Source organism: Cupressus sempervirens, chromosome 6 (assembly GCF_028749045.1).
Source record: "Cupressus sempervirens isolate cs-2001-9-10 chromosome 6, ASM2874904v1, whole genome shotgun sequence".
Taxonomy (NCBI): Eukaryota; Viridiplantae; Streptophyta; class Pinopsida; order Cupressales; family Cupressaceae; genus Cupressus; species Cupressus sempervirens.
The window spans coordinates 251,717,542-251,737,198 of NC_143123.1; the positions used below are offsets into that span (position 1 = coordinate 251,717,542).

Consider the following 19,657-nt stretch of genomic DNA (forward strand, 5'->3'; position numbering starts at 1 on the left):
CTCTAAAGAAGCTCGTGGCAAGAAGCTGGTTTGATTGGCGAAGACTAAATGATAACATGACGAAGTAGTTCATACATGTGTACCACCTTGAAGATTTTTGAATTGATGTGCGTACTGAGGTGGACATTCAGTGCTTGGATCATAGTCGGTTGACATTGAAGCAAATAGTAGACTTCAAACTTGCATCAATCCCTGATGGGGTTGAAGATGATGATCATATTCTAGATCTTAACTATGTTCAGCATCAGAAACTTAGGCAAACCTCTGACTCTTCTCATGTTACTTATACTAACCAAGTTATCAAAATTAACATGACATAACCTCTTGTGCTATAGCCACACATCATCAAATTCTACAACTAAATAAGCAGCATTCTCCATATCAAGGTAGAATAGATTACCTCTAGTTTGATCACCTTTCCCAATTAGTTTTCCATTAGTATCATATATCTTAGTAAGATTTTGTTCTCAAACTCAACCTTACAGCCTAGACTATTCAGTTATTACACACTCAACAAATTATAGTTAAGTCTATCAACATAATAAACATTTTCACATAAAATATTTTTCGTGAGTTTGATAGAAAATCTTCCTTTTATCAGACAAGGTGCATCATTACCAAACCTTACCCTATTTCCATCATAATAATCCAAGGTAATGAACTTACTTTTATTTCTAGTCATGTAATGTGAACACCCACTGTCAATGATCCACTCATTCTTGTTCACACAGGACACCAGTGGAGTTGCCTCATCCTCATCAAAATCATCCTTCATTGCAACATACACCACTTCATCATCATGATCATCAGATCCATCTTTAGTTTCCTCATCAGCAATGTGGCAGGACTTCTTGCTTCCTCTTTCATGGTCAAGTAAGTAGAACACCTCTATTTGGGATCGTTTCCAACCTATCCTTACTAATACCAAAATTTGGTTGAAGAAGAACAATCCCAAATGCATCAAAAACAAACTCGGAAATGATTTTGATTCTGGTTGTCTGATTGGTATGATGGCAAAAATAAGGGTCAAAGCAAAGGATGGAGCTTCATCTTCAAAAGTTGAGCCTCCTTCTTAATGTTTACCAAAGCTCACAATCAAAGGAGGAAAGACTACGGGTAGCATACTCGAGGTAAAGTAAATTGAATCTTGAGCAATCCAAATTGATTCAAGTGATGATGATACAGTTCGAGAAAAGAAACTTATAGTTTTAGTTACACCTTACACAGAAGTTCAGACAACTGTAACTCTTCCAAACTCAACACATGTATCAGATGAATCCCCCGATTCACGTTTGAGCATGGCAATGGATGCATTCTCTACTAAACATCCACCTCTTGAAGACACAATGATTTTGACCCAAACACAACCTATGTCCTCAGTTGCACTTGCACTAGAATCATAAGGTAATCAATATAATTATGACAATGTATTTGACATATATTCTATGTCAATCCCCTCTACTTCAACTCATTACATGGCATTAATTGATGTAACCTCAGCTTAGTTTGAGCAATTCATGACTGAGGTTACACATAGTAATCTAGCACCTATGGCCATTTAAACTGAGACTCCTACCATAGTCACTACAATTAAGAAAGATAATCCAGTATGGACCATGATGACTACTACTACAGCTGGCGCATCATCTTTCAACCTTCCTCCATGGCTAAGCATCATCACGCAAATGAGGAAGAAAGAAGAAATCCCACTAGAAGAGTTTGACAAGCAAGTTGCCAGACCAAAGGTTTCAACAAGAAAGCTAAAACAGTTTCTCATGTTGTGGCTGATGACAACAATATCAAGTATGCAGAAGCTATTGAACCTCTTGTTTAAAAACCAGCGGAAGAAATGTATGTTGCTGATTAAAAGTTCTCCAGAATCGAGCTTGGCAAGTAAACTCATTTGGGTTGTGAACAAGATGCTCAAGATGCACTTAACTCGTTAGTTCAGAAAAATGACAAACTGTGGGAAAAGAAAAATAGGCCGAAGAGAAAATGTGCATCTTCTGGAAACAATAGAAGAGATAAAAAAAAATTCTTCAAGTGTTGAATCCATCTCTTCCGAGTGCATAGAAAGAATTAAAAGAAAGGCGCAAATTGTAGATGAATGGGCTGCCAATATTGAATCTCAGAGAGTTCAAATCATTCAAGATATCTACAGGATGCTAAGAAAAGGAAAGGTTGTCACCAAATTAGGTGATATTCAAGAATCACTTGAACAACAATTAGAGTTGCTGGATGGAGACATTGGTGTCTAGAACAACATGATGGAGTTTGATTTGGATGCCTTGTGTGACTATGAAGTCATCTCATTTGTTGAGATGTATCATGATTACATGCATCTGATGACTAAAAAAGAACCAATCTTGCAACAGCTCATAAAAGACACAAAGGCAGCAGTGATCAAGATTAATAATCAAGAAGACATGATCAATGAATGCAACAAAAAGTTCTCATGTGGAGTTATCACTAAAAACAATGAACTCAAGAAAGAAGAAGACATCCTTACAGGGTTTACTAAAGCGATTTGCTTACAACTTGAAGCAGACGATTTCAATATCATTGTGATGATTGTATTTGCAAGCTGGAAGTGTTCACTCGGTGATCTACAGAGCAAAAAGGAAGTTTCTAGCAAAGAAATTTCTAAAGCAACAAGTACTCACCAAAAAATCATAATAGTTTCCGGATACACTAGTGAGCCCAATGCTGAAGTTGTGTGTGAATCACTGTAAAAATATGCAAAAGTAGTTGAAACTATGTGAACATTTGAAAATTTCCATATGCTTCAGAGTAGGATGAGAAAGATTTCATTTACAGAGAAATTATGATGCAAGTACAGGCTAACATGTCCTTGTATAATCATCTCATGTAGTCAAGTTGCAATTACATCAGGCATGCAACTTTCAATAAGTCAAATTATTTAGTTAGGAGTTTTTTAGAAAATAAGTCAAAGTGGTTGAGGATTTCCCATTTTTCCTCCACCTTTCTCTCTCCTATATTCTTATATAAAGGAGAGAGCTCATTGTAAATAATCATCTTTTTCTTTATAGAAGTCTAGGCTTGTAACTTGAAAACTTTGTATTTATTGTTGCAAATCTCTCAAGTGAATAAAGAAGCAAGTTTTCCCAAACTTTGTGTTGTGAGGCATTGTATCAATCTTTGTTTTTTTATGTTGCATTAATTAATTCATCTTTGTTACTTCTCTCTTTGTGAATAATTTGAGCATTTTGTGTTCTTCAAGACTTTGGGCCTTAGGAAACAAGAGTACTTTAGTATAATAGTGGCTGCAAGTACAAAGTGTTGAAGATGTTGTGTTTTAACTCCTAGTATATCATTTCAAATTGAATAGGTGATAACAGACTTTGTGCCTTATTAGCTATTCATTCTTTAATTCAAAGAGGACTGGTCATAAGAGACTATGGACTCTTATTCTCAATCACATAAGTCAAGTTGTAACTGCTGTCTTAAAGTTGTTCGTATGTCAACTTCTAAGCCACTGGTATTATCGTAGCAGCAGATAACATTTTGTTAATTCACAAATAGTTGTTGTTTGAGTAAAATCATACCTGAAAAGAAGAGCAATTGATTTATAGGACCACCCATTTGTCAATTCGAGTTAGGTTTTTGTTGTAGCTACCTACGGTAAGAAGAGAGCTTCCCCTATTGCTGAAAGGAGAGATTTATCACACCACACCATTGCCTAAAGTTCCCATTTTGTAAGTTGCAGTTCTAGTGACTTACAAAAATTTTAGCCAACAATAGTTGACATAATAAGAGATCAAGGACATGATACAAAGATATGTATGTGCCTCTATAGTATTGTGCAAGACCACAATGAGAAGGGTAACATTAGAATAAGTGAACAAAAAAAAATGTTTCAAAACCAAATCAACTTCAAATCTACACCAACCAATTTATTTCCCATCAACTGACTTCTTTACAACTATAATTATCACTTCTTTATTTTCTATCAAATGTCAAAACATGGTTATTGTTGGCCCTACTTCATAAGAGCCCACAACCTCAATATTCCTTATGTAACATTCACTATTTTCCTTATGATGAATGATATGGTCCTTTGTATATTCCTACTCAATTCAGCCAAAAGACCATAAATATTGTTCTTGTTGATACTACAAGCAAGGTCAATATCATTACAACAAAACTTTTGTTCACTAATTTGTCTCATTAGGAAAAATATGGTAACACTTTTGTGGCCATTTCTACACACAATGGTTTATCTTAATCTCCTATTGGTTCATTTATATAGTTGGTGCAAGGTGGACCTAAGTCATTTGTGGTGATTCCCAAATATGATTGCTTCAAAGTGAAACTAGGCATTTCATGGCTAGTTATTATGAGTGTGGTTGCTTCAGCGGTCCAAAAATAATTTACAATTTTCTCATGATGGCACTATGCACACTATCCTAAGATATAAACATCAATTTTCTCATTGTGGGATTTTTAAGATCATTTTTGATCTAGTTCATTAGGACCCTTAGAGCCTTATGGTGATTATTAAAGGCATATTCTAAATTTAAAGTAAATTGCTTGGCGTTCTCTTTTTATACCCCTTCTTCATCACCTTGTGTGGCAACATACCCAGGTCACAATCATTGCAACATGCCTCTACCCCTGTTCCTTTCTCTTTGAGAGCTAGAGATAAGCATGCTCCCCTTGGGGGAATCACCCCTATAAAATCTGGCAGTGTCTACTATTCCTCATGTTGTTCCTATAATAGTGACAAGGAAAGCACCAATGTTGTCTAAGTCTTCTCTGCAAGTTTTTCGCTCACTTACAACCCCTACACTCCCTAGAACCATTTCATTGGGACAAGGGGAGTAGTTTGATGGTGTTGGATCCTCAAGTGCACCGTTTGTATCTTGTCCTCCAAGGGTGCCTCCTTCTCCCACTGCCCCAATGGAAAATAGAAGAAAGGGACCCACAAAGGCATATGGACTATGCATACCTTAGGCACTCCCAGGTCCACCTATAGTGTTTTTTCCTCCACTTGCATGATAGGGTGTTCTTGCATCATCTTGCACACTTTCTCTAGGTTCTCACATCTACCAAAACCAGCTTGGGCATCAGTGTAAGTATCGTAGGTATGCGTTAGCCCTCAAGAAACCTTCATTGCATATGTTTGACTATGAATGTCCTCCACCTATGCCACCACTTCCAAACTTGATTATTCCTATGTCTTAACCTTCTTTACCATCATTTACAGCTTTTGTTGCTCTATCTTCGACTCCATCTAATGATCTTGATGAACCTCCCCCTAAGAGAGTACAAGTATCCATTGCTCCTTCTAATGGAGCCCTATTTTTTGGCAAAAATCAGGGCCTCCATTTATATTATTGGAGATGAGAATATAATCACAGATGTCAAAATGTCAAAGTCAAAGATATAACCACAAATGCATACACATCAATGGTGGCTGATTTATGGAAAGGATTGGTTAACATACATTGGATTGCGATAGGGCTATTGGCTATATTTAATGTTTTAGGAAGATTCAACATCTCTACAAATAACAAATAATGCATCTATCTTTTCGATGATGTGCTTGAGCTGGGTAAATATTTGAGGAAAAATCATTGTTATAGAGTTGCAGATAACAATGAATTAGCAATTTCAAAACCTTAAGGACAGTTGCAATAATTTTAAATAAAATTTAGGAACGATGCATAGGAGACTAATAGATATCAAAAGTATATCAACATTATTCATGGATTGTGGAATTCAGAGAAAACAGTGCTGCTGTAATTCAGAAACTATACAGGAAATCAAAGAGAACAGGGATATCACAGAAACAAGACTTTGAAGTCAACAATATCAACAAAGACTTTTATTGCCAATATTGATGTCACCAGTCGGAATCTATTCAGTATAGGACTCGATGTTTTGATATTGTAATTCCTAAATAAAAGAGTACAGAAGTTCATTACCGGTTATAAGAGTCTTTATTGGTGTTTCCAAGTCAAGGTATTCAATCCAAAGATATCCGGTCAATTCAAAAGTTCGTCCACAGTTCTCTTTCAAAATTCTTCACTATAATCCCCTTCAAGAATTTCCAATATTCACTCATACCTTTCAAATGAAACGAGAGGATGTACTTATAACCCATGTCAACGAAGGTGTGTGCTGGAGGTAAAAGCATCGACAACAAAATATGTGAAATAGTAACTTTGATGGGTTTTCAATAGCAACAAAAATAGAGGCCATGATGCATAGTCAGAAGATAATCACGCCTGGCATTCAAGACATTCGATCTAATCATATAAGATGTTTGCGGACATCATATGGTAGGTTGATTCAAAATACTTTGCAAGTGTTCAATATTTGTAGAAGGCATGCACTACATGGAAATATAATTCATGGAGAAGTTACATATCGAGAGAACTGCTTCAAACGACAGTATAGATGAATATTTGAACACTAATGTTGCTTGAATATTACTCGGTGGATAGATTGAAATTTCACAAAAGAAGACAATTAGTCAAAGCCCTAGTAGATTCGTAATTGTCAATCCTAGCAAGGACAAGAGTACCATCAGATCTTCATCTTCATAAAAGTAATGTCCACCAAGTATATTACAAAACTATGAAGATATAATTCAAATACAAGTTTCTAAAGCCAAGCTACACAATGTGGAAAGTAGGCTTTGGTAAAAATTATAATATATACGCATTTCAAAAAGAATCGAAGTCTAGGTCATAACCAATGTAAAGAACAATAAAAGACAATGTAATATTCCTGTTATAAAATAAATCATTTATCAAACAATTTTTAATGGGCCAATTAATTTAATATATCTCGGACCCATTTTTGTTTTGTTTCCGTAGTTTGTGTCGCCGTCAGCTATCACCCTTGGAAAGTTTTCCCAACGCGTATTTAAAAACCGCTTGTAGGTAGTCTTTAGGTATGCATTTTATTTGGATTATTTCTCTGTACTGCGAATTCCAGTTGGGATTCTCTGTTGTTCACCATTTCGGAAGTGAAAGATCTTCCCTATTTGGCTCGTGCAGTTTCAGTGGGATTCAATCCTCACCCTATTCCGTCACTTGTAATGCTTCGCTCGGATTTGGCAAATCAAAGCATCATCTTTTGGCAAATTCTAATTGAAAGATACTGGTATTCTACTTTCCATTTGATTCTATCTGATAAATTTGGATCTATAAGTTTAGTTTGCATTGTTGAGTTCTTCTTCCGCACACCCTTCATCTTTCCGCACTCCAGGAGAATAGTCAATCAAAACAATCCATCACTATATGGCATCCTTGTTTTTCCTCTATTTCATATTATAACTAACCGTACGACCCCCCCTTGTAGCATGGTCTCTTGATCGTATGGCCCTCCTGTGGCATGATCTCTTGACCATATGGCCCTCCTATGGCATGGTCCCTTGATCGTACGACCTTCTTGGTATAAATCTCCACCCACGTCGTACGTCTTCTCCACACCCCACCGTACATCAAATTGCTCCACTGTACGGCCGATAGTTAATTCTCGTACAACCATCATAGTCTCCTCACTCAGACATCAACCAACCATGCGGCCCTCTCCAGTCCACTTCGTCTATCACCATACTGTCACTAAGTAGTTGTACGGCTTCCTTCTCCCTCACATACTGTATGGCCCACAGTTCCAATTACACATGCATTCATATGGTATGTGCATACTATACAATCCTATTACCTTGAAGATAGTCGAGTCCCACACGGAGGTCAGGAACATTACAGTGGTATCAAAGCGCTTCAATCCTGTCAGCATGTGAACAATGAATGAGATTTTATAGTTGGAAGAGACAAAGAACCCATTCCGTTGATAAAATGGTTGCCGAACTAGAACCAACAGCTGCCAAACTCGTGGCACTATTGAGAGAACTTGCGAAGAATCAAGCACAAATCAATAATACTCAACGACTCATGGAAGAAACTCTCAAGAAATTGGCAGACAATAAAATATTCGGAGAACAAAATGGTCACACCGCAGACTTGGTGTCGATTAAAACAAACCCTCATCTAGCATGCTCTCAACCTTCCATGTCGTCTTTTCAAACACCAACAGGAGGGAAGAAGCCGACCTTTGAAGAAATGCAAGAACAACTAAGAGAAGACTAGAAGAATGCGAATTCTGAGGAAGATATATCCTACAAAGATTACGCCGATCTAAGTATGAGATATTCGGGAGGCAGAAATAGAGGATATTTTAATGATGATCTCAGGAGGAACTTGAGTAAAGTAAATTTGTCCCTCAGGAGGAACTTGAGTAAAGTAAATTGGTCCCCATTTGACGGATCCAGATCTATATCCATGCAAGTGCAGGTAATGAAGGCCAATACTTACTTCTAGCTTAATCCCATGCCAGAAGCAAAAGCAATCAAATTTGCAACATTGCACTTGGAGGGAGTTTTCACGACACCAACACAATAGGGCATGATCAAATAAATACATATAAAAAATTCATTGAGAGATTGATAGATCGATTTGATGATAAAGATCCGGAACTCAATTTCAAAAATTTGGCATAGCTGAGACAAACTCGATCGGTCAACCAGTACATTGTGGAATTTCAGAAACTCTCTATTTTGGTCACAGACATTTTTGAAAGAAGACGAATAGTGCTCTTCATGGACGGACTGACAAAACCACTGAAAGGTTGGGTAAAGGGGTTCAATCCTACCATGCCACCTTGTCGGAGGCCATTAAGAAAGCACGGAGTATGGAATCATCATCGGCATCATCCTCACAAAGTTACTCACATTCCAAACCGCCGATGTTTTTGAGGGACAGAGATAATAAACCTTCGCCCAAGAAGCCGTCATTGGACAAAGCCACCAAACAGGAGCTTCAAGGAAGAAATTGTGTTTCAATTGCAAGGGATCTTGGGAGCCTAGCCACAGATGCCTTGGAAAAGGGAAAATCCATTACATTGAGGTTGTGTCCGATGATGAGGACAAACAGGAAGAAATACTTGTTGAAGACAACCAACATCACAATGACACCAACATGGTTAGTTGAACCGTATGAAAAGAATTGTAGTGTTGGTACGACGTGGAGGAATTATCGCCCTAGCCGGTAGCCCGAGGTGCACAGTGTTTCATTTACGAGGAACCCTTCAAGGACAAAGGGTTATGGTGATGCTCGATAGTGGAGCTTCGCTAAACTTCATAAATTCCTCTCTGGTGAAACGAAGAGGTCTGCCTCTAGAAAAAAGGTTGTTCTCCACGGAATGGCGAATGAAGGTCCGGAGGAAGTTTCTGCACATCGAATGGAGGCAATTTTTCGGCATGATGATGTTGCATGGGTTGCACAATGTTTTGTCTCGGCAAAACCTATAAAAAGGCAACAAACACCTTCCCAAGACGATGATCTCCACAAAATTTTAAGAGACCATGATAAAGTTTTTATAGACATTCCCCCTGGCATACCACCACATCAAGGGTTTGAACATACTACTAAATTGGAAGTAGGAGCCAAGCCAGTCATAACCACAACGTACCACCATCCCAAGAAATTCAAAGATGAGATCAAAAAATGATTTAGGAACTGCTAGAGAAAGGATGGATCTGTCCCCGTTCTAGCCCTTTCGCATCGTCAATGGTATTGGTCAAAAAGGACAGGAAAATGCGCATGTGTGTGGACTACCGTGTGTTGAACAAACAAACAATAAAGAATAGATATCCCATTCCAAGGATAGATGAGTTGTCGGATGAATTGCATGGCACGGTCTATTTTTCGAAAATAGATCTCCGTTTTGGATACCATCAAATCCGCATGAGAGAGGAAGACGTGGAAAAGATGACTTTTCATTGTCACTGTTAGAGTAAATAATTAATTATTAATTATTTATTCTATTACTTAAGCTTACTTAGGTTAATGCATATTTAGTATTTAATGCATGTAGTGGTTGTTGTTGACAACTCGGGAGTTTTCTCCTTTTTTAGCATATTCCACTTTTTGAGGATATGTGCTGAGTTGTCGTTTTTGTCCTCTACCTCCTTCCAGCTTGTTCTACAAGCTTCCATGAGGTCTTTTTAAACGGTCTCTCTCTCATTGTAAATAATTCCATTCATATAGTAATCTCATTTTCCTATTGTGAAATATTTCCTCTTGCATTGTTTGCTTCATGCTCTTGCTCTTTCGGTTTCTCTTCAGCAAGCTATTTGCATGTAGGTGATCTTGGCGACTGCGGAGTTGGATTTCATCAACTCCTACATGGTATCAGAGCTAGACAGGCTTATTGGCTAAGATTTCAGACTTTGTTTGGACAAGTAAATGAGTTTCGGGCACTTCAGCTAGATGCAGAATTGACTTCTTTGACACCTGATCACTTTCCCACCATTGAGGACTTCTTGATGAAGTTCAAATCTCTACGTACACTTTTGCAGGGATGTGGGAAGAACAAAACAGATGATGAGTGTATCTTTTTGGTACTCTCAAAGTTAAAGGGACAGTATCAGATCTTCTCTTCCACTTTCTACTCCACTATGGATGCCTTGGGTGATAGACATAGGATGCCTTCATTTGAGATATTTTGTAATCGGTTAACCCGTGAACAATCGAAGATTACTCAAATGGATTCACTTTCAAGTTCTCAGTCACAGGTATTGCTTTCCAAGGTTACACAGGAACAGAAGTTGAAGCAGCTATCAGATCCCTCTTCTACTAGTTCATCATCTTCTAACAAGAAGGAGAAAAAGAAGACCGCAACTCCTACCTGTTCCTATTGTGGGAAAGGATCTCATGATGAGGCACGTTGTTTTCAGAAGAGATGTGATGGCTATGAGAAACAGATTGCTGATTTGCACGCTCTCCTTCAGAAGAGCACTATTTCCTCTCCATCCTCTTCTACCTCACAAGGGTCTTCTTTTCAGGCTTCTTCCACCTCTTCAACATCTACATCAGATCTTGGAAAGGGTCATGCATTACAGGCTTCTATTGCATCTTCTTCACAGGTTCCTTGGATACTGGATTCAGGTGCTTCTCACCATATGACATCTTCTCAAGGTGTCTTCTCCACTCTTGAGGCTTCTCCTATTCCTCACATTCTCATGGGGAATAACACTGCATTACCAGTCTGTGGGAAAGGTTCAGTTCACATCCAAGATGGTATATTCAATGATGTATTGTATGTTCCATCTTTGTCTGCCAACCTTCTCTCAATTTCTCAGATTACACGCAGTGGATCAGGGAAGACAGTTGAGTTCACTACTGATTCAGTCTTCATTCGAGATCGTGCTACAGGAGATCTTATTGCTACAGGGGCAGTTGATCCTTCCACTCATCTCTATACCTTCTCACACTTTGGTCCACCATCTCCTTCGCAGGAGCATCGTGTGGTGCAGTCAGGACACTTGAACCTTTGTACTGTTCCTAAGATCGCTACTTTGACTGCCACACCACAACCAGATGAGGGCTTTTCCTCTCTACAAGATTCTCCTTCCGCTCTACCTGATCTTCCAGCTTCATTTATTGAGACTCCAGGTACACTTGTTGCAGATACTTCAGTGGACATTCATGACAATGTCATCGCACCTGCCTTGGGGATTCCCTTTTCGGTTCCTCATACATTCTCTTCTGGACATCAGCTAGGCTTTCCAATTGCTCCTCTCACGCAGGGATTTCCTTGTTTCGTGCCTTTGTTCCTTTCGAATTGGAGTTTCATTGGGTCGATCATTTCTACAGGAGCTCCATCATTATGGGGGAGGCTTGGTGTCTATTCTCATGGGGGGGGCTGGTTGTACTTATGGTTTTGAGAGAGTCTCTTGAAACATTTCTGGCGGAAGTTGTCCTTGGGGGGATTGGTTGAGGCCTTCCTTCCTTCACTTCATGTTTTTTTTAGCATGTTGTTTTTACCTCTTTTTTGGAGGAGGGTTTTTCCCATAGGGTTTTCCCTCTTTCTCCGTTTTACAGAGGTTGCATTGTACATGGGTACCTAACATGGCCTCGTTGCCGGGACCCATTATGCATTTCATCTTAGTTTTAGGAGCTTAAGGCATTCCCCTAAGTTGCACTTAAGGGGGGGTGTTAGAGTAAATAATTAATTATTAATTATTTATTCTATTACTTAAGCTTACTTAGGTTAATGCATATTTAGTATTTAATGCATGTAGTGGTTGTTGTTGACAACTCGGGAGTTTTCTCCTTTTTTAGCATATTCCACTTTTTGAGGATATGTGCTGAGTTGTCGTTTTTGTCCTCTACCTCCTTCCAGCTTGTTCTACAAGCTTCCATGAGGTCTTTTTAAACGGTCTCTCTCTCATTGTAAATAATTCCATTCATATAGTAATCTCATTTTCCTATTGTGAAATATTTCCTCTTGCATTGTTTGCTTCATGCTCTTGCTCTTTCGGTTTCTCTTCAGCAAGCTATTTGCATGTAGGTGATCTTGGCGACTGCGGAGTTGGATTTCATCAACTCCTACAGTCACTACGGGCATTGTGAGTTCCTGGTCATGCCATTCGGATTGACAAATGCACCCACTACATTCTAATCATGCATGAATCGCATCTTCAACAAACAAGTGCATAAGTACTTATTGTTATTTTTTGATGATCTTCTTATTTATAGCAGGACATGGGAGGAGCACGTGAAGCATCTGGATGAAGTCCTAAGGATCATGAAGGAGTAGTCATTGTTCGCCAAGCAATCTACCTGTGAATTTGATATGACAGAAATATTGTACCTGGGGCATGTCACCAATAAATATGGAGTTCGAGTTCACAGTAGAAGATTCAGGCTATCCTTGATTGGCCTCCCCTAAAATCACTCACGGATCTGCGAGGGTTTTTTGAACTGTGCAATTATTACTGGAGGTTCGTTAAAGGCTTCTCTCAGCTCAGTGCGCCCTTAATGGATCTGACAAGTAAGGGGTCTTTCCAATGGAATGAAAAGGCACAACTCACTTTTGATAAGTTGAAAAAGGCAATGAGCACTTGTCCCATACTTGTATTACCTGATTTCACTCGACCATTCTTTTTGGAGTACGACACGTCCGGATAAGGCGTCGGTGCAGTATTGATGCAAGATAGACACCCCATAGCTTATGTGAGCAAGAAGCTTACGCAAACACAATGCCTATATTCCATCTACGAAAAAGAGATGTTGGCCATCATACATGCACTAACCAAGTTCTGGCAGTATCTAGTAGGTGCCAAGTTTGTCGTCCACATGGATCACAATAGCTTGAGATATTTTTTGGAGCAACGGGATTTGAACGAGAGGCAACAAAAATGGGCAAGTAAGGTTCAGGCCTTTGATTTTGACATTGAATATGTAAAAGGAAAGAACAATGTGGTGGTAGATGCTTTGTCTAGGAAACCTGCCATCTGCTTACTAACCTAGATTTCAGCCGATTGGAAAGCACATTTGTTGGTAGAATATTCAAAAAACACATTTTCCTGTGAGCTAATGGATGGCAACACCAAGGATAATTGGTACAAAGTGGTGGATGAAATGATTTACTATAAGAGTTGGATATTTTTAGTGCCAGACTCCAAATTGAAGTAGAAAATCCTGAAGGAGGTACACAACTCACCTTTGGTAGGACACCCGAGTTTCCTCAAAATTCACAGAAGTCTCTAGGAGAGGTTTTCATGGAAAGAACTTAAAGGAGACGTATTGCAGTATGTAAGAGAGTGTGCAGTCTACCAATAGAATAAATCCGAACATACTCTACGTGTCAAGTTACTGCAACCTCTACCAATTCCAAAACATAAGTGGGAAAGTATCTCAATGGATTTCGTAATGGGGCTTCCCAAGGTGAACGGAAAGGATTGTATTTTCATGGTGGTTGACAAATTGACAAAGTACGCACATTTCTTTGCCATCCCCTCAAATTTTTAGGCCGCACAAGTTACCGATCTATTTTTTAAAGAAGTCTTTCGTCTACACGGGTTACTCCGAAAGATTGTCAGTGATCGAGATGGGCAATTCATCAGTATTTTCTAGACAGAACTGTTTCGATTGGCAAGGACAAAATTGTCACCAAGTACTAGTTACCACCCTCAGACAGATAGACAAACAAATGGAGATTGTGAAAAAATGGCTCGAAGGTTACCTTCGAAAACTATGTTTCAGCAAAACAACAAACGTGGGTCAAGTGGATACACCTACGAGAATACTATTACAATACTACGTATCACATGTCCATCGGGATGGCACCATTCAAAGCTTTGTACGGGTACGAACCCCTCTCCTTCATTGACACAGTGTTGGGAGACAATCCTGCACCAAGGGCAAGGGACTGCCTTCAAGAGGGACAGGACATCCTACAATACCTAAAGGAAAACTTACAACGGGCACAAAATAAACAAAAGATGTACACCAACAGACACCTAATGAAGAGGAGTTTTGAAGTAGGGGACTTGGTTTACCTCAAGCTCTAACTATATCGGCAATCCTCATTGAAGGAAAAGGGAAAAGAAAAACTGAAGCCACGATTTTATGGCCCCTATCACGTAGTTCATCACATTGGAGAAGTCGCTTACAAGCTGGAGCTTCTGGAGGGAAGCCGTATTCATAACATCTTTCATGTTCATGCCTGAAGAAGGCCATGGGGCAGAACATTACAGTAGCTACAAACCTTCCACCACTCAATGAAGAAGGCTCAAATTGGAACCAGTCGAGATCATTGAAGTATGTGAGACGACCCTGCAAAACCGCACGATGAAGGAATGTTTGGTGTGTTGGAAACACTTGCCATTGGACAACGCAACATGGGAAGGCGAACACATTCTCCAACACCCGGCATTGCCTTTGCTTGAGGACAAGCAAAATTTGGGATGGGAGGACTATAACATTCCTGTTATAAAATAAATCATCTATCAAACTATTGTTAATGGGCCGATTGATTTAATATATCTCAGACCCATTTTTGTTTTGTTTTCGTAGTTTGTATCGTCATCGGCTATCTTTGTACACCCTCGAAAAGTTTTCCCGACAGGTATTTAAGCACGGCTTGTAGGTAGTCTTTAGGTATGCATTTTATTTGGATTATTTCTCTGAACTACAAATTCCAGTTGGGATTCTCTATTGTTCGCCATTTCAGAAGTGAAAGATCTTCCCTATTTGGCTTGTGCAATTTCGATGGAATTCAACCCTCAACCTATTCCTTCTCCTGTAACACTTCGCTCGGATCTTGCAAATCAGAGCATCATCTTTTGGCAAATTCTAATTGAAGAATACTAGTGTTCTATTTTCCATTTGATTCTATCTAATAAATTTGTATAAGTTTAGTTTGCATTGTTGAGTTCTTTCTTCCGCATACTCTTCATCTTTCTGCACTCCAAGAGAATAGTCAATCAGAACAATCCATCGCTATACAACATCCTTGTTTTTCCTCTATTGCATATTATAACTAACTATACAGCCCCCCCCCAGCATGGTCTCTTGACCGTACGGCCCTTCTGTGGCATGGTCCCTTGACCGTACGGCCTTCTTGGCATAAATCTCCACCCACGCCGTACGTCTTCTCCACTCCCACCGTACATCGAATTGCTCCACCTTACGGCTGATAGTTGATTCCTGTACGGGCATCATAGTCTCCTCACTCAGACAGCAACCCACCGTATGACCCTCTCCAATCCACTTCGTCTGTCACCATATTGTCACTAAGCAGCCATATGGCTTCCTTCTCCCTCACATACTATACGGCCCATAGTTTCAATTACACGTGCATTCATATGGTATGTGCATACCGTACAATCCTACTAGCTTGAAGACAGTCGAGTCCCACACAGAGGTCAGGAACATTACAGACAATGGCCTACTTTATATTATGTTATGAAAGAAAGTATTTTAATTACCATCCCCGATAAGAAAAACAATAAAGAAAACTAAAGGGATGTAGTTAATTAAAAGTAGAATATATTTAAGAGACATGGCAGTTCATCTTGAAAAGTCATTTCCTTCATCAAATAAAGATATAAAAGAGTCATTTCATTTTAGAAAAAGAGATATTCGGACATTCACATCCATATTCTCAGGAGAAAGTATTTTATATTTATTATTGTATGGAGGGATAAGGAGCAACATTATGGCTTTTGTAATATGAATTCCATTATTTTATTTGAATAATAAAATAAAATGTTCTTTGTTTATTATTAAAGGCATGGAGATTTAAACTGCAGATGAATCGTCCTTTGTAATTATTTTTTGGAATTTTGTATACAATTTAAATGTCAGATAAGTGGACATGGTCATTAGCATTTTAAATTTGATCATCACAGATAGTGTGAAATATTTAATTGTTTCCGCATCTGTGTCCAGTTTGTCTCCCTAATAGAGGAGTTAAAGTTCAATCTGGACTAATTTAAGATTGCGTAAATATTTGATCTATCGCATCTTGAGTATTTAATTGTTTGCAGTAAAATGTGCAAAACATTATAAAGTTGTACATGAAAATTTTCACTGAAGTTGACTCTATTGCCCGAATGAACAGAGGCACTAGTATTTTTATTATTGAAGTCAGGAAATCTATAACTTCCTACAAGCATCAAATTAAGTATTATTCAATTATACAAAACATTCAACTATTATCCAGCATCCAGTTTTCATTTTAATTGAGTTCAAGGACCTTGCCAACCGGAAAACTCCAAAGCTTAAATTTTCTTTAGAAAAGCTCTGAATCAGGGGATCAAATTCGACGAGGTCTACTCGCCTAGGCATAGCGGAGCCTAAAGTGCAAGGGAATCGAGAACTATTCCCATTCGTTGGCCAGAACTGATTGTGGAATCCTATCAGAGAAGTGGCAGGTTCTTGGATTTCCAATCTGCAATTTTGGGAACCAACACCTTCGATGGGCCCTCCATTGATCTCAACATTTCCTACCATTCCCCCTCTCTCTAAGTCACTACATATGCTGAAAACAACGGTGTTATTCAATGTTTGCATCACCTACCCTCATAAAGTGTCACACCTATGCACTTGAAACTTCCTAATTTCTTCATCTAAACCTTCAAACACTTAGAATTCCTCTCTTAGACCCCTTAGAATCGTCAAGAAGACTAAATTTAGTTGACATCTCCATCCATGGATGGAATGGACATTTTGACCTATCTAGCCAACATGACCATCACATCATCAATGAGGATCAGTGATATCTACTCCTTTTGGAAACATGTTTTCAGGGTTCAGACCACTATATAGAGGTTTCCAACCATCATTTCCAATAAAATAATTAATTGATCTACTCCGTTCATGCTCAAATTAAAATAGTTTCTCTTGAAGGATTCTTAATTTTTTAAGGGAAAGGTGTACTTCCTCAATGTAAGAAAAGTTGAAACAAAAGAACTTGACTAAAAGAAGGTATCTACCTACAATAAATCTCCCCACCATGGTCTTCTAGGTGTACTAGTGTTTCTTATATCCCTCTTAGCTTCACCTACAAATTGACCCTGGTAATTGTCTGCCCTATATTTATTTTTTGTAATGAAGGTCTGATTCACATTGCATACTTTGTTACTTTATGTTACTAATTACAGGGTTTATTGCATGTTATTTGATTTGTTTCCATCCATATTGCCGTACTATATACCATACCTTAATCAGCCCATGGATTAGCTTTCCTTATTCTAGAAAAAACGCTGATAGTGAATTAGTATCCTCTAAGCATCTCAAACTAGGTTTCCAATGCAACTGTGAAGCACAATTCAAATGCTTTCATGGATGAAGATTGAGACTGTATCAGTTCGGCAGCATCAGTGCCAGTGGGCAAAGGCCACATCTAGATGTGTATGGGAATTGATGTCAAAAGGTTATAGTAATTGTATGCAGTTTCATCATGATTGTGGCTATGTCAAGTACATAAAATTATGTGATTGTGTGAATATCCAAGCATTACTTATTAGAAATCAATTGTATGATAAATGGTTATAATTTGGTTAGAAAGTTTCAGCCAGAAAAAGCTGTTGGATCAGGTAGCATTCTAGATTAGTCACTAAATTTTCTATTAAAAGCGCACTAGACAATTGAGACTTATTATTCAATGATCATTTTTTCATGACAAGATAGTAAAGAATGAGCAAGGAGAAATAGTAAAGCAGCCTATAATAGAATGCATACCTGAATTTTCCATTACTCCAACGTTCAAGCATGTCACCAAGATTAACAATAAATCCTCTGCACACAACAAACAGCTTTGAATTTGGTTCATTGCTATCATGGGCATATCTGTCTAGCCATTCAGTGAGAATTTATTGACAAAGGAAATTACACAACTTCTTTGGTTAAAGCATAAGAACAACATGTTTAAATATCCTTAGTTCCTACAAACTGTATTTAACAATTGATAAAACAGCATTTTCTGGGTCGAGAAATATTTTCGAAAGAACAGATCTATTCATGAAACCAATTAATTGTGCTGAAACTGGGATGAATTGTCAAGTATAACTTCAGAGACGTCTGTGTGAACTGCAATATTCAAGAGAGACAACATCTTAGATTCTTAGAAATTGATAGCTATTAATTCAACCTTGAGACTCAAGTGTTTAGAAAAGTGTTTTATATCAACTTATCATGTTCTATTTTTTCTGAATTATTTATAACGTCTTGTGAAAAGTTTTACTTTTTAATTTCTTATCAAATTACATGATAATTGCATCCATAGGTTTGGCATTGTTTCTATCCTACTTGAACCAAACCTATTTCAAAATTTATAAGTTGAGGTTTTTATAGAGAAAGTTCAACTGACATTGAAGTAAAAAAAGGTAATCAGATTAGAATAAAAAAGCCAAAACAAATAAATTCGAAAGGATTTATGAAAGTAATTCTAGTCATCTCTCATGTGATAGCTTTGAGCATCAAAGGGGCCCCTTAAAAGGAATAAGAAAGAAACTAGACTATTCTCCTCTTCGACCCAAAAGTCATTAATGTTTTTTAAGTCACATGTCGAGCAATATAAGAAGCCCTACATTGCTCACTTGATATGTAACTTAAGATAGCATGCTGCCTATGATGGTTGAGCCTTTGTCAAGGATCATGTCAAATGAAAAAATGAAGTAATTGCATTATCATTGTAATATCCCCATTTTTACGCCATGTTTTTCTATAACTGCTTCTCATGTTCCATAGTTTTTCTTAAGTTTACAAGTGTGCAAGAAATGTTCGAATGTTCTTGGAGAGTTTAGATATAGTTTCTTGGTTTGTAGCAATGGCTTGCATGTCAATTTGCTGCAACAATCTTCATAGTTTTCTAGCTTTTGCAGGATCATTCTCAGTTTTTAGGGTTTGTTCTCCTCAATTCTTAAAGAATGGTGCTATTTATTTGAAGTTCCATCATGCAATGATTTATCTAGGTTTCTTGCGCTTGTTCTCCTTATCTCTCAAAGAACATTGCTATTTATTGTATGTGTTCATTCAGAACTGAACATTCTAGGTCTTTTTCTGTTTGTTCTCCTCAATCACCAAAGAACATTGTTAAATATAGCAAGTACTCATTGGAAAACATTGCTATTTATGGTAAGTTCTTACCTGGCTGTAATGATCCGAACCAGTACAGCAATAACCCAACTAGCACTATACTGTTCTGAATCCAATTTTTCCGCTTTTCCTTTTAAATGTAAGTCTCAGAGTACGGACCCATTAACAAATAACCAATAATATGAATCACAGATGGAATTCGAGATAGGTATTCACTCAAGCTCGCTCTTAAA

At 38.0% G+C, this 19,657-nt stretch overlaps 1 protein-coding gene across 2 annotated transcripts in view; it reads right to left on the reverse strand.

The window, feature by feature from the left end:
• LOC149552192 (azadirone synthase LFS-like) overlaps positions 1–19,657 on the reverse strand; it is a 326,324-nt gene that overhangs the window by 125,611 nt on the left and 181,056 nt on the right. For both annotated transcript variants that reach the window (XM_089787692.1, XM_089787693.1), the window contains exon 8: positions 18,069–18,125. In XM_089787692.1, coding sequence (XP_089643818.1) covers positions 18,069–18,125 — 57 coding nt within the window. The remainder of the gene's footprint in view (positions 1–18,068; positions 18,126–19,657) is intronic.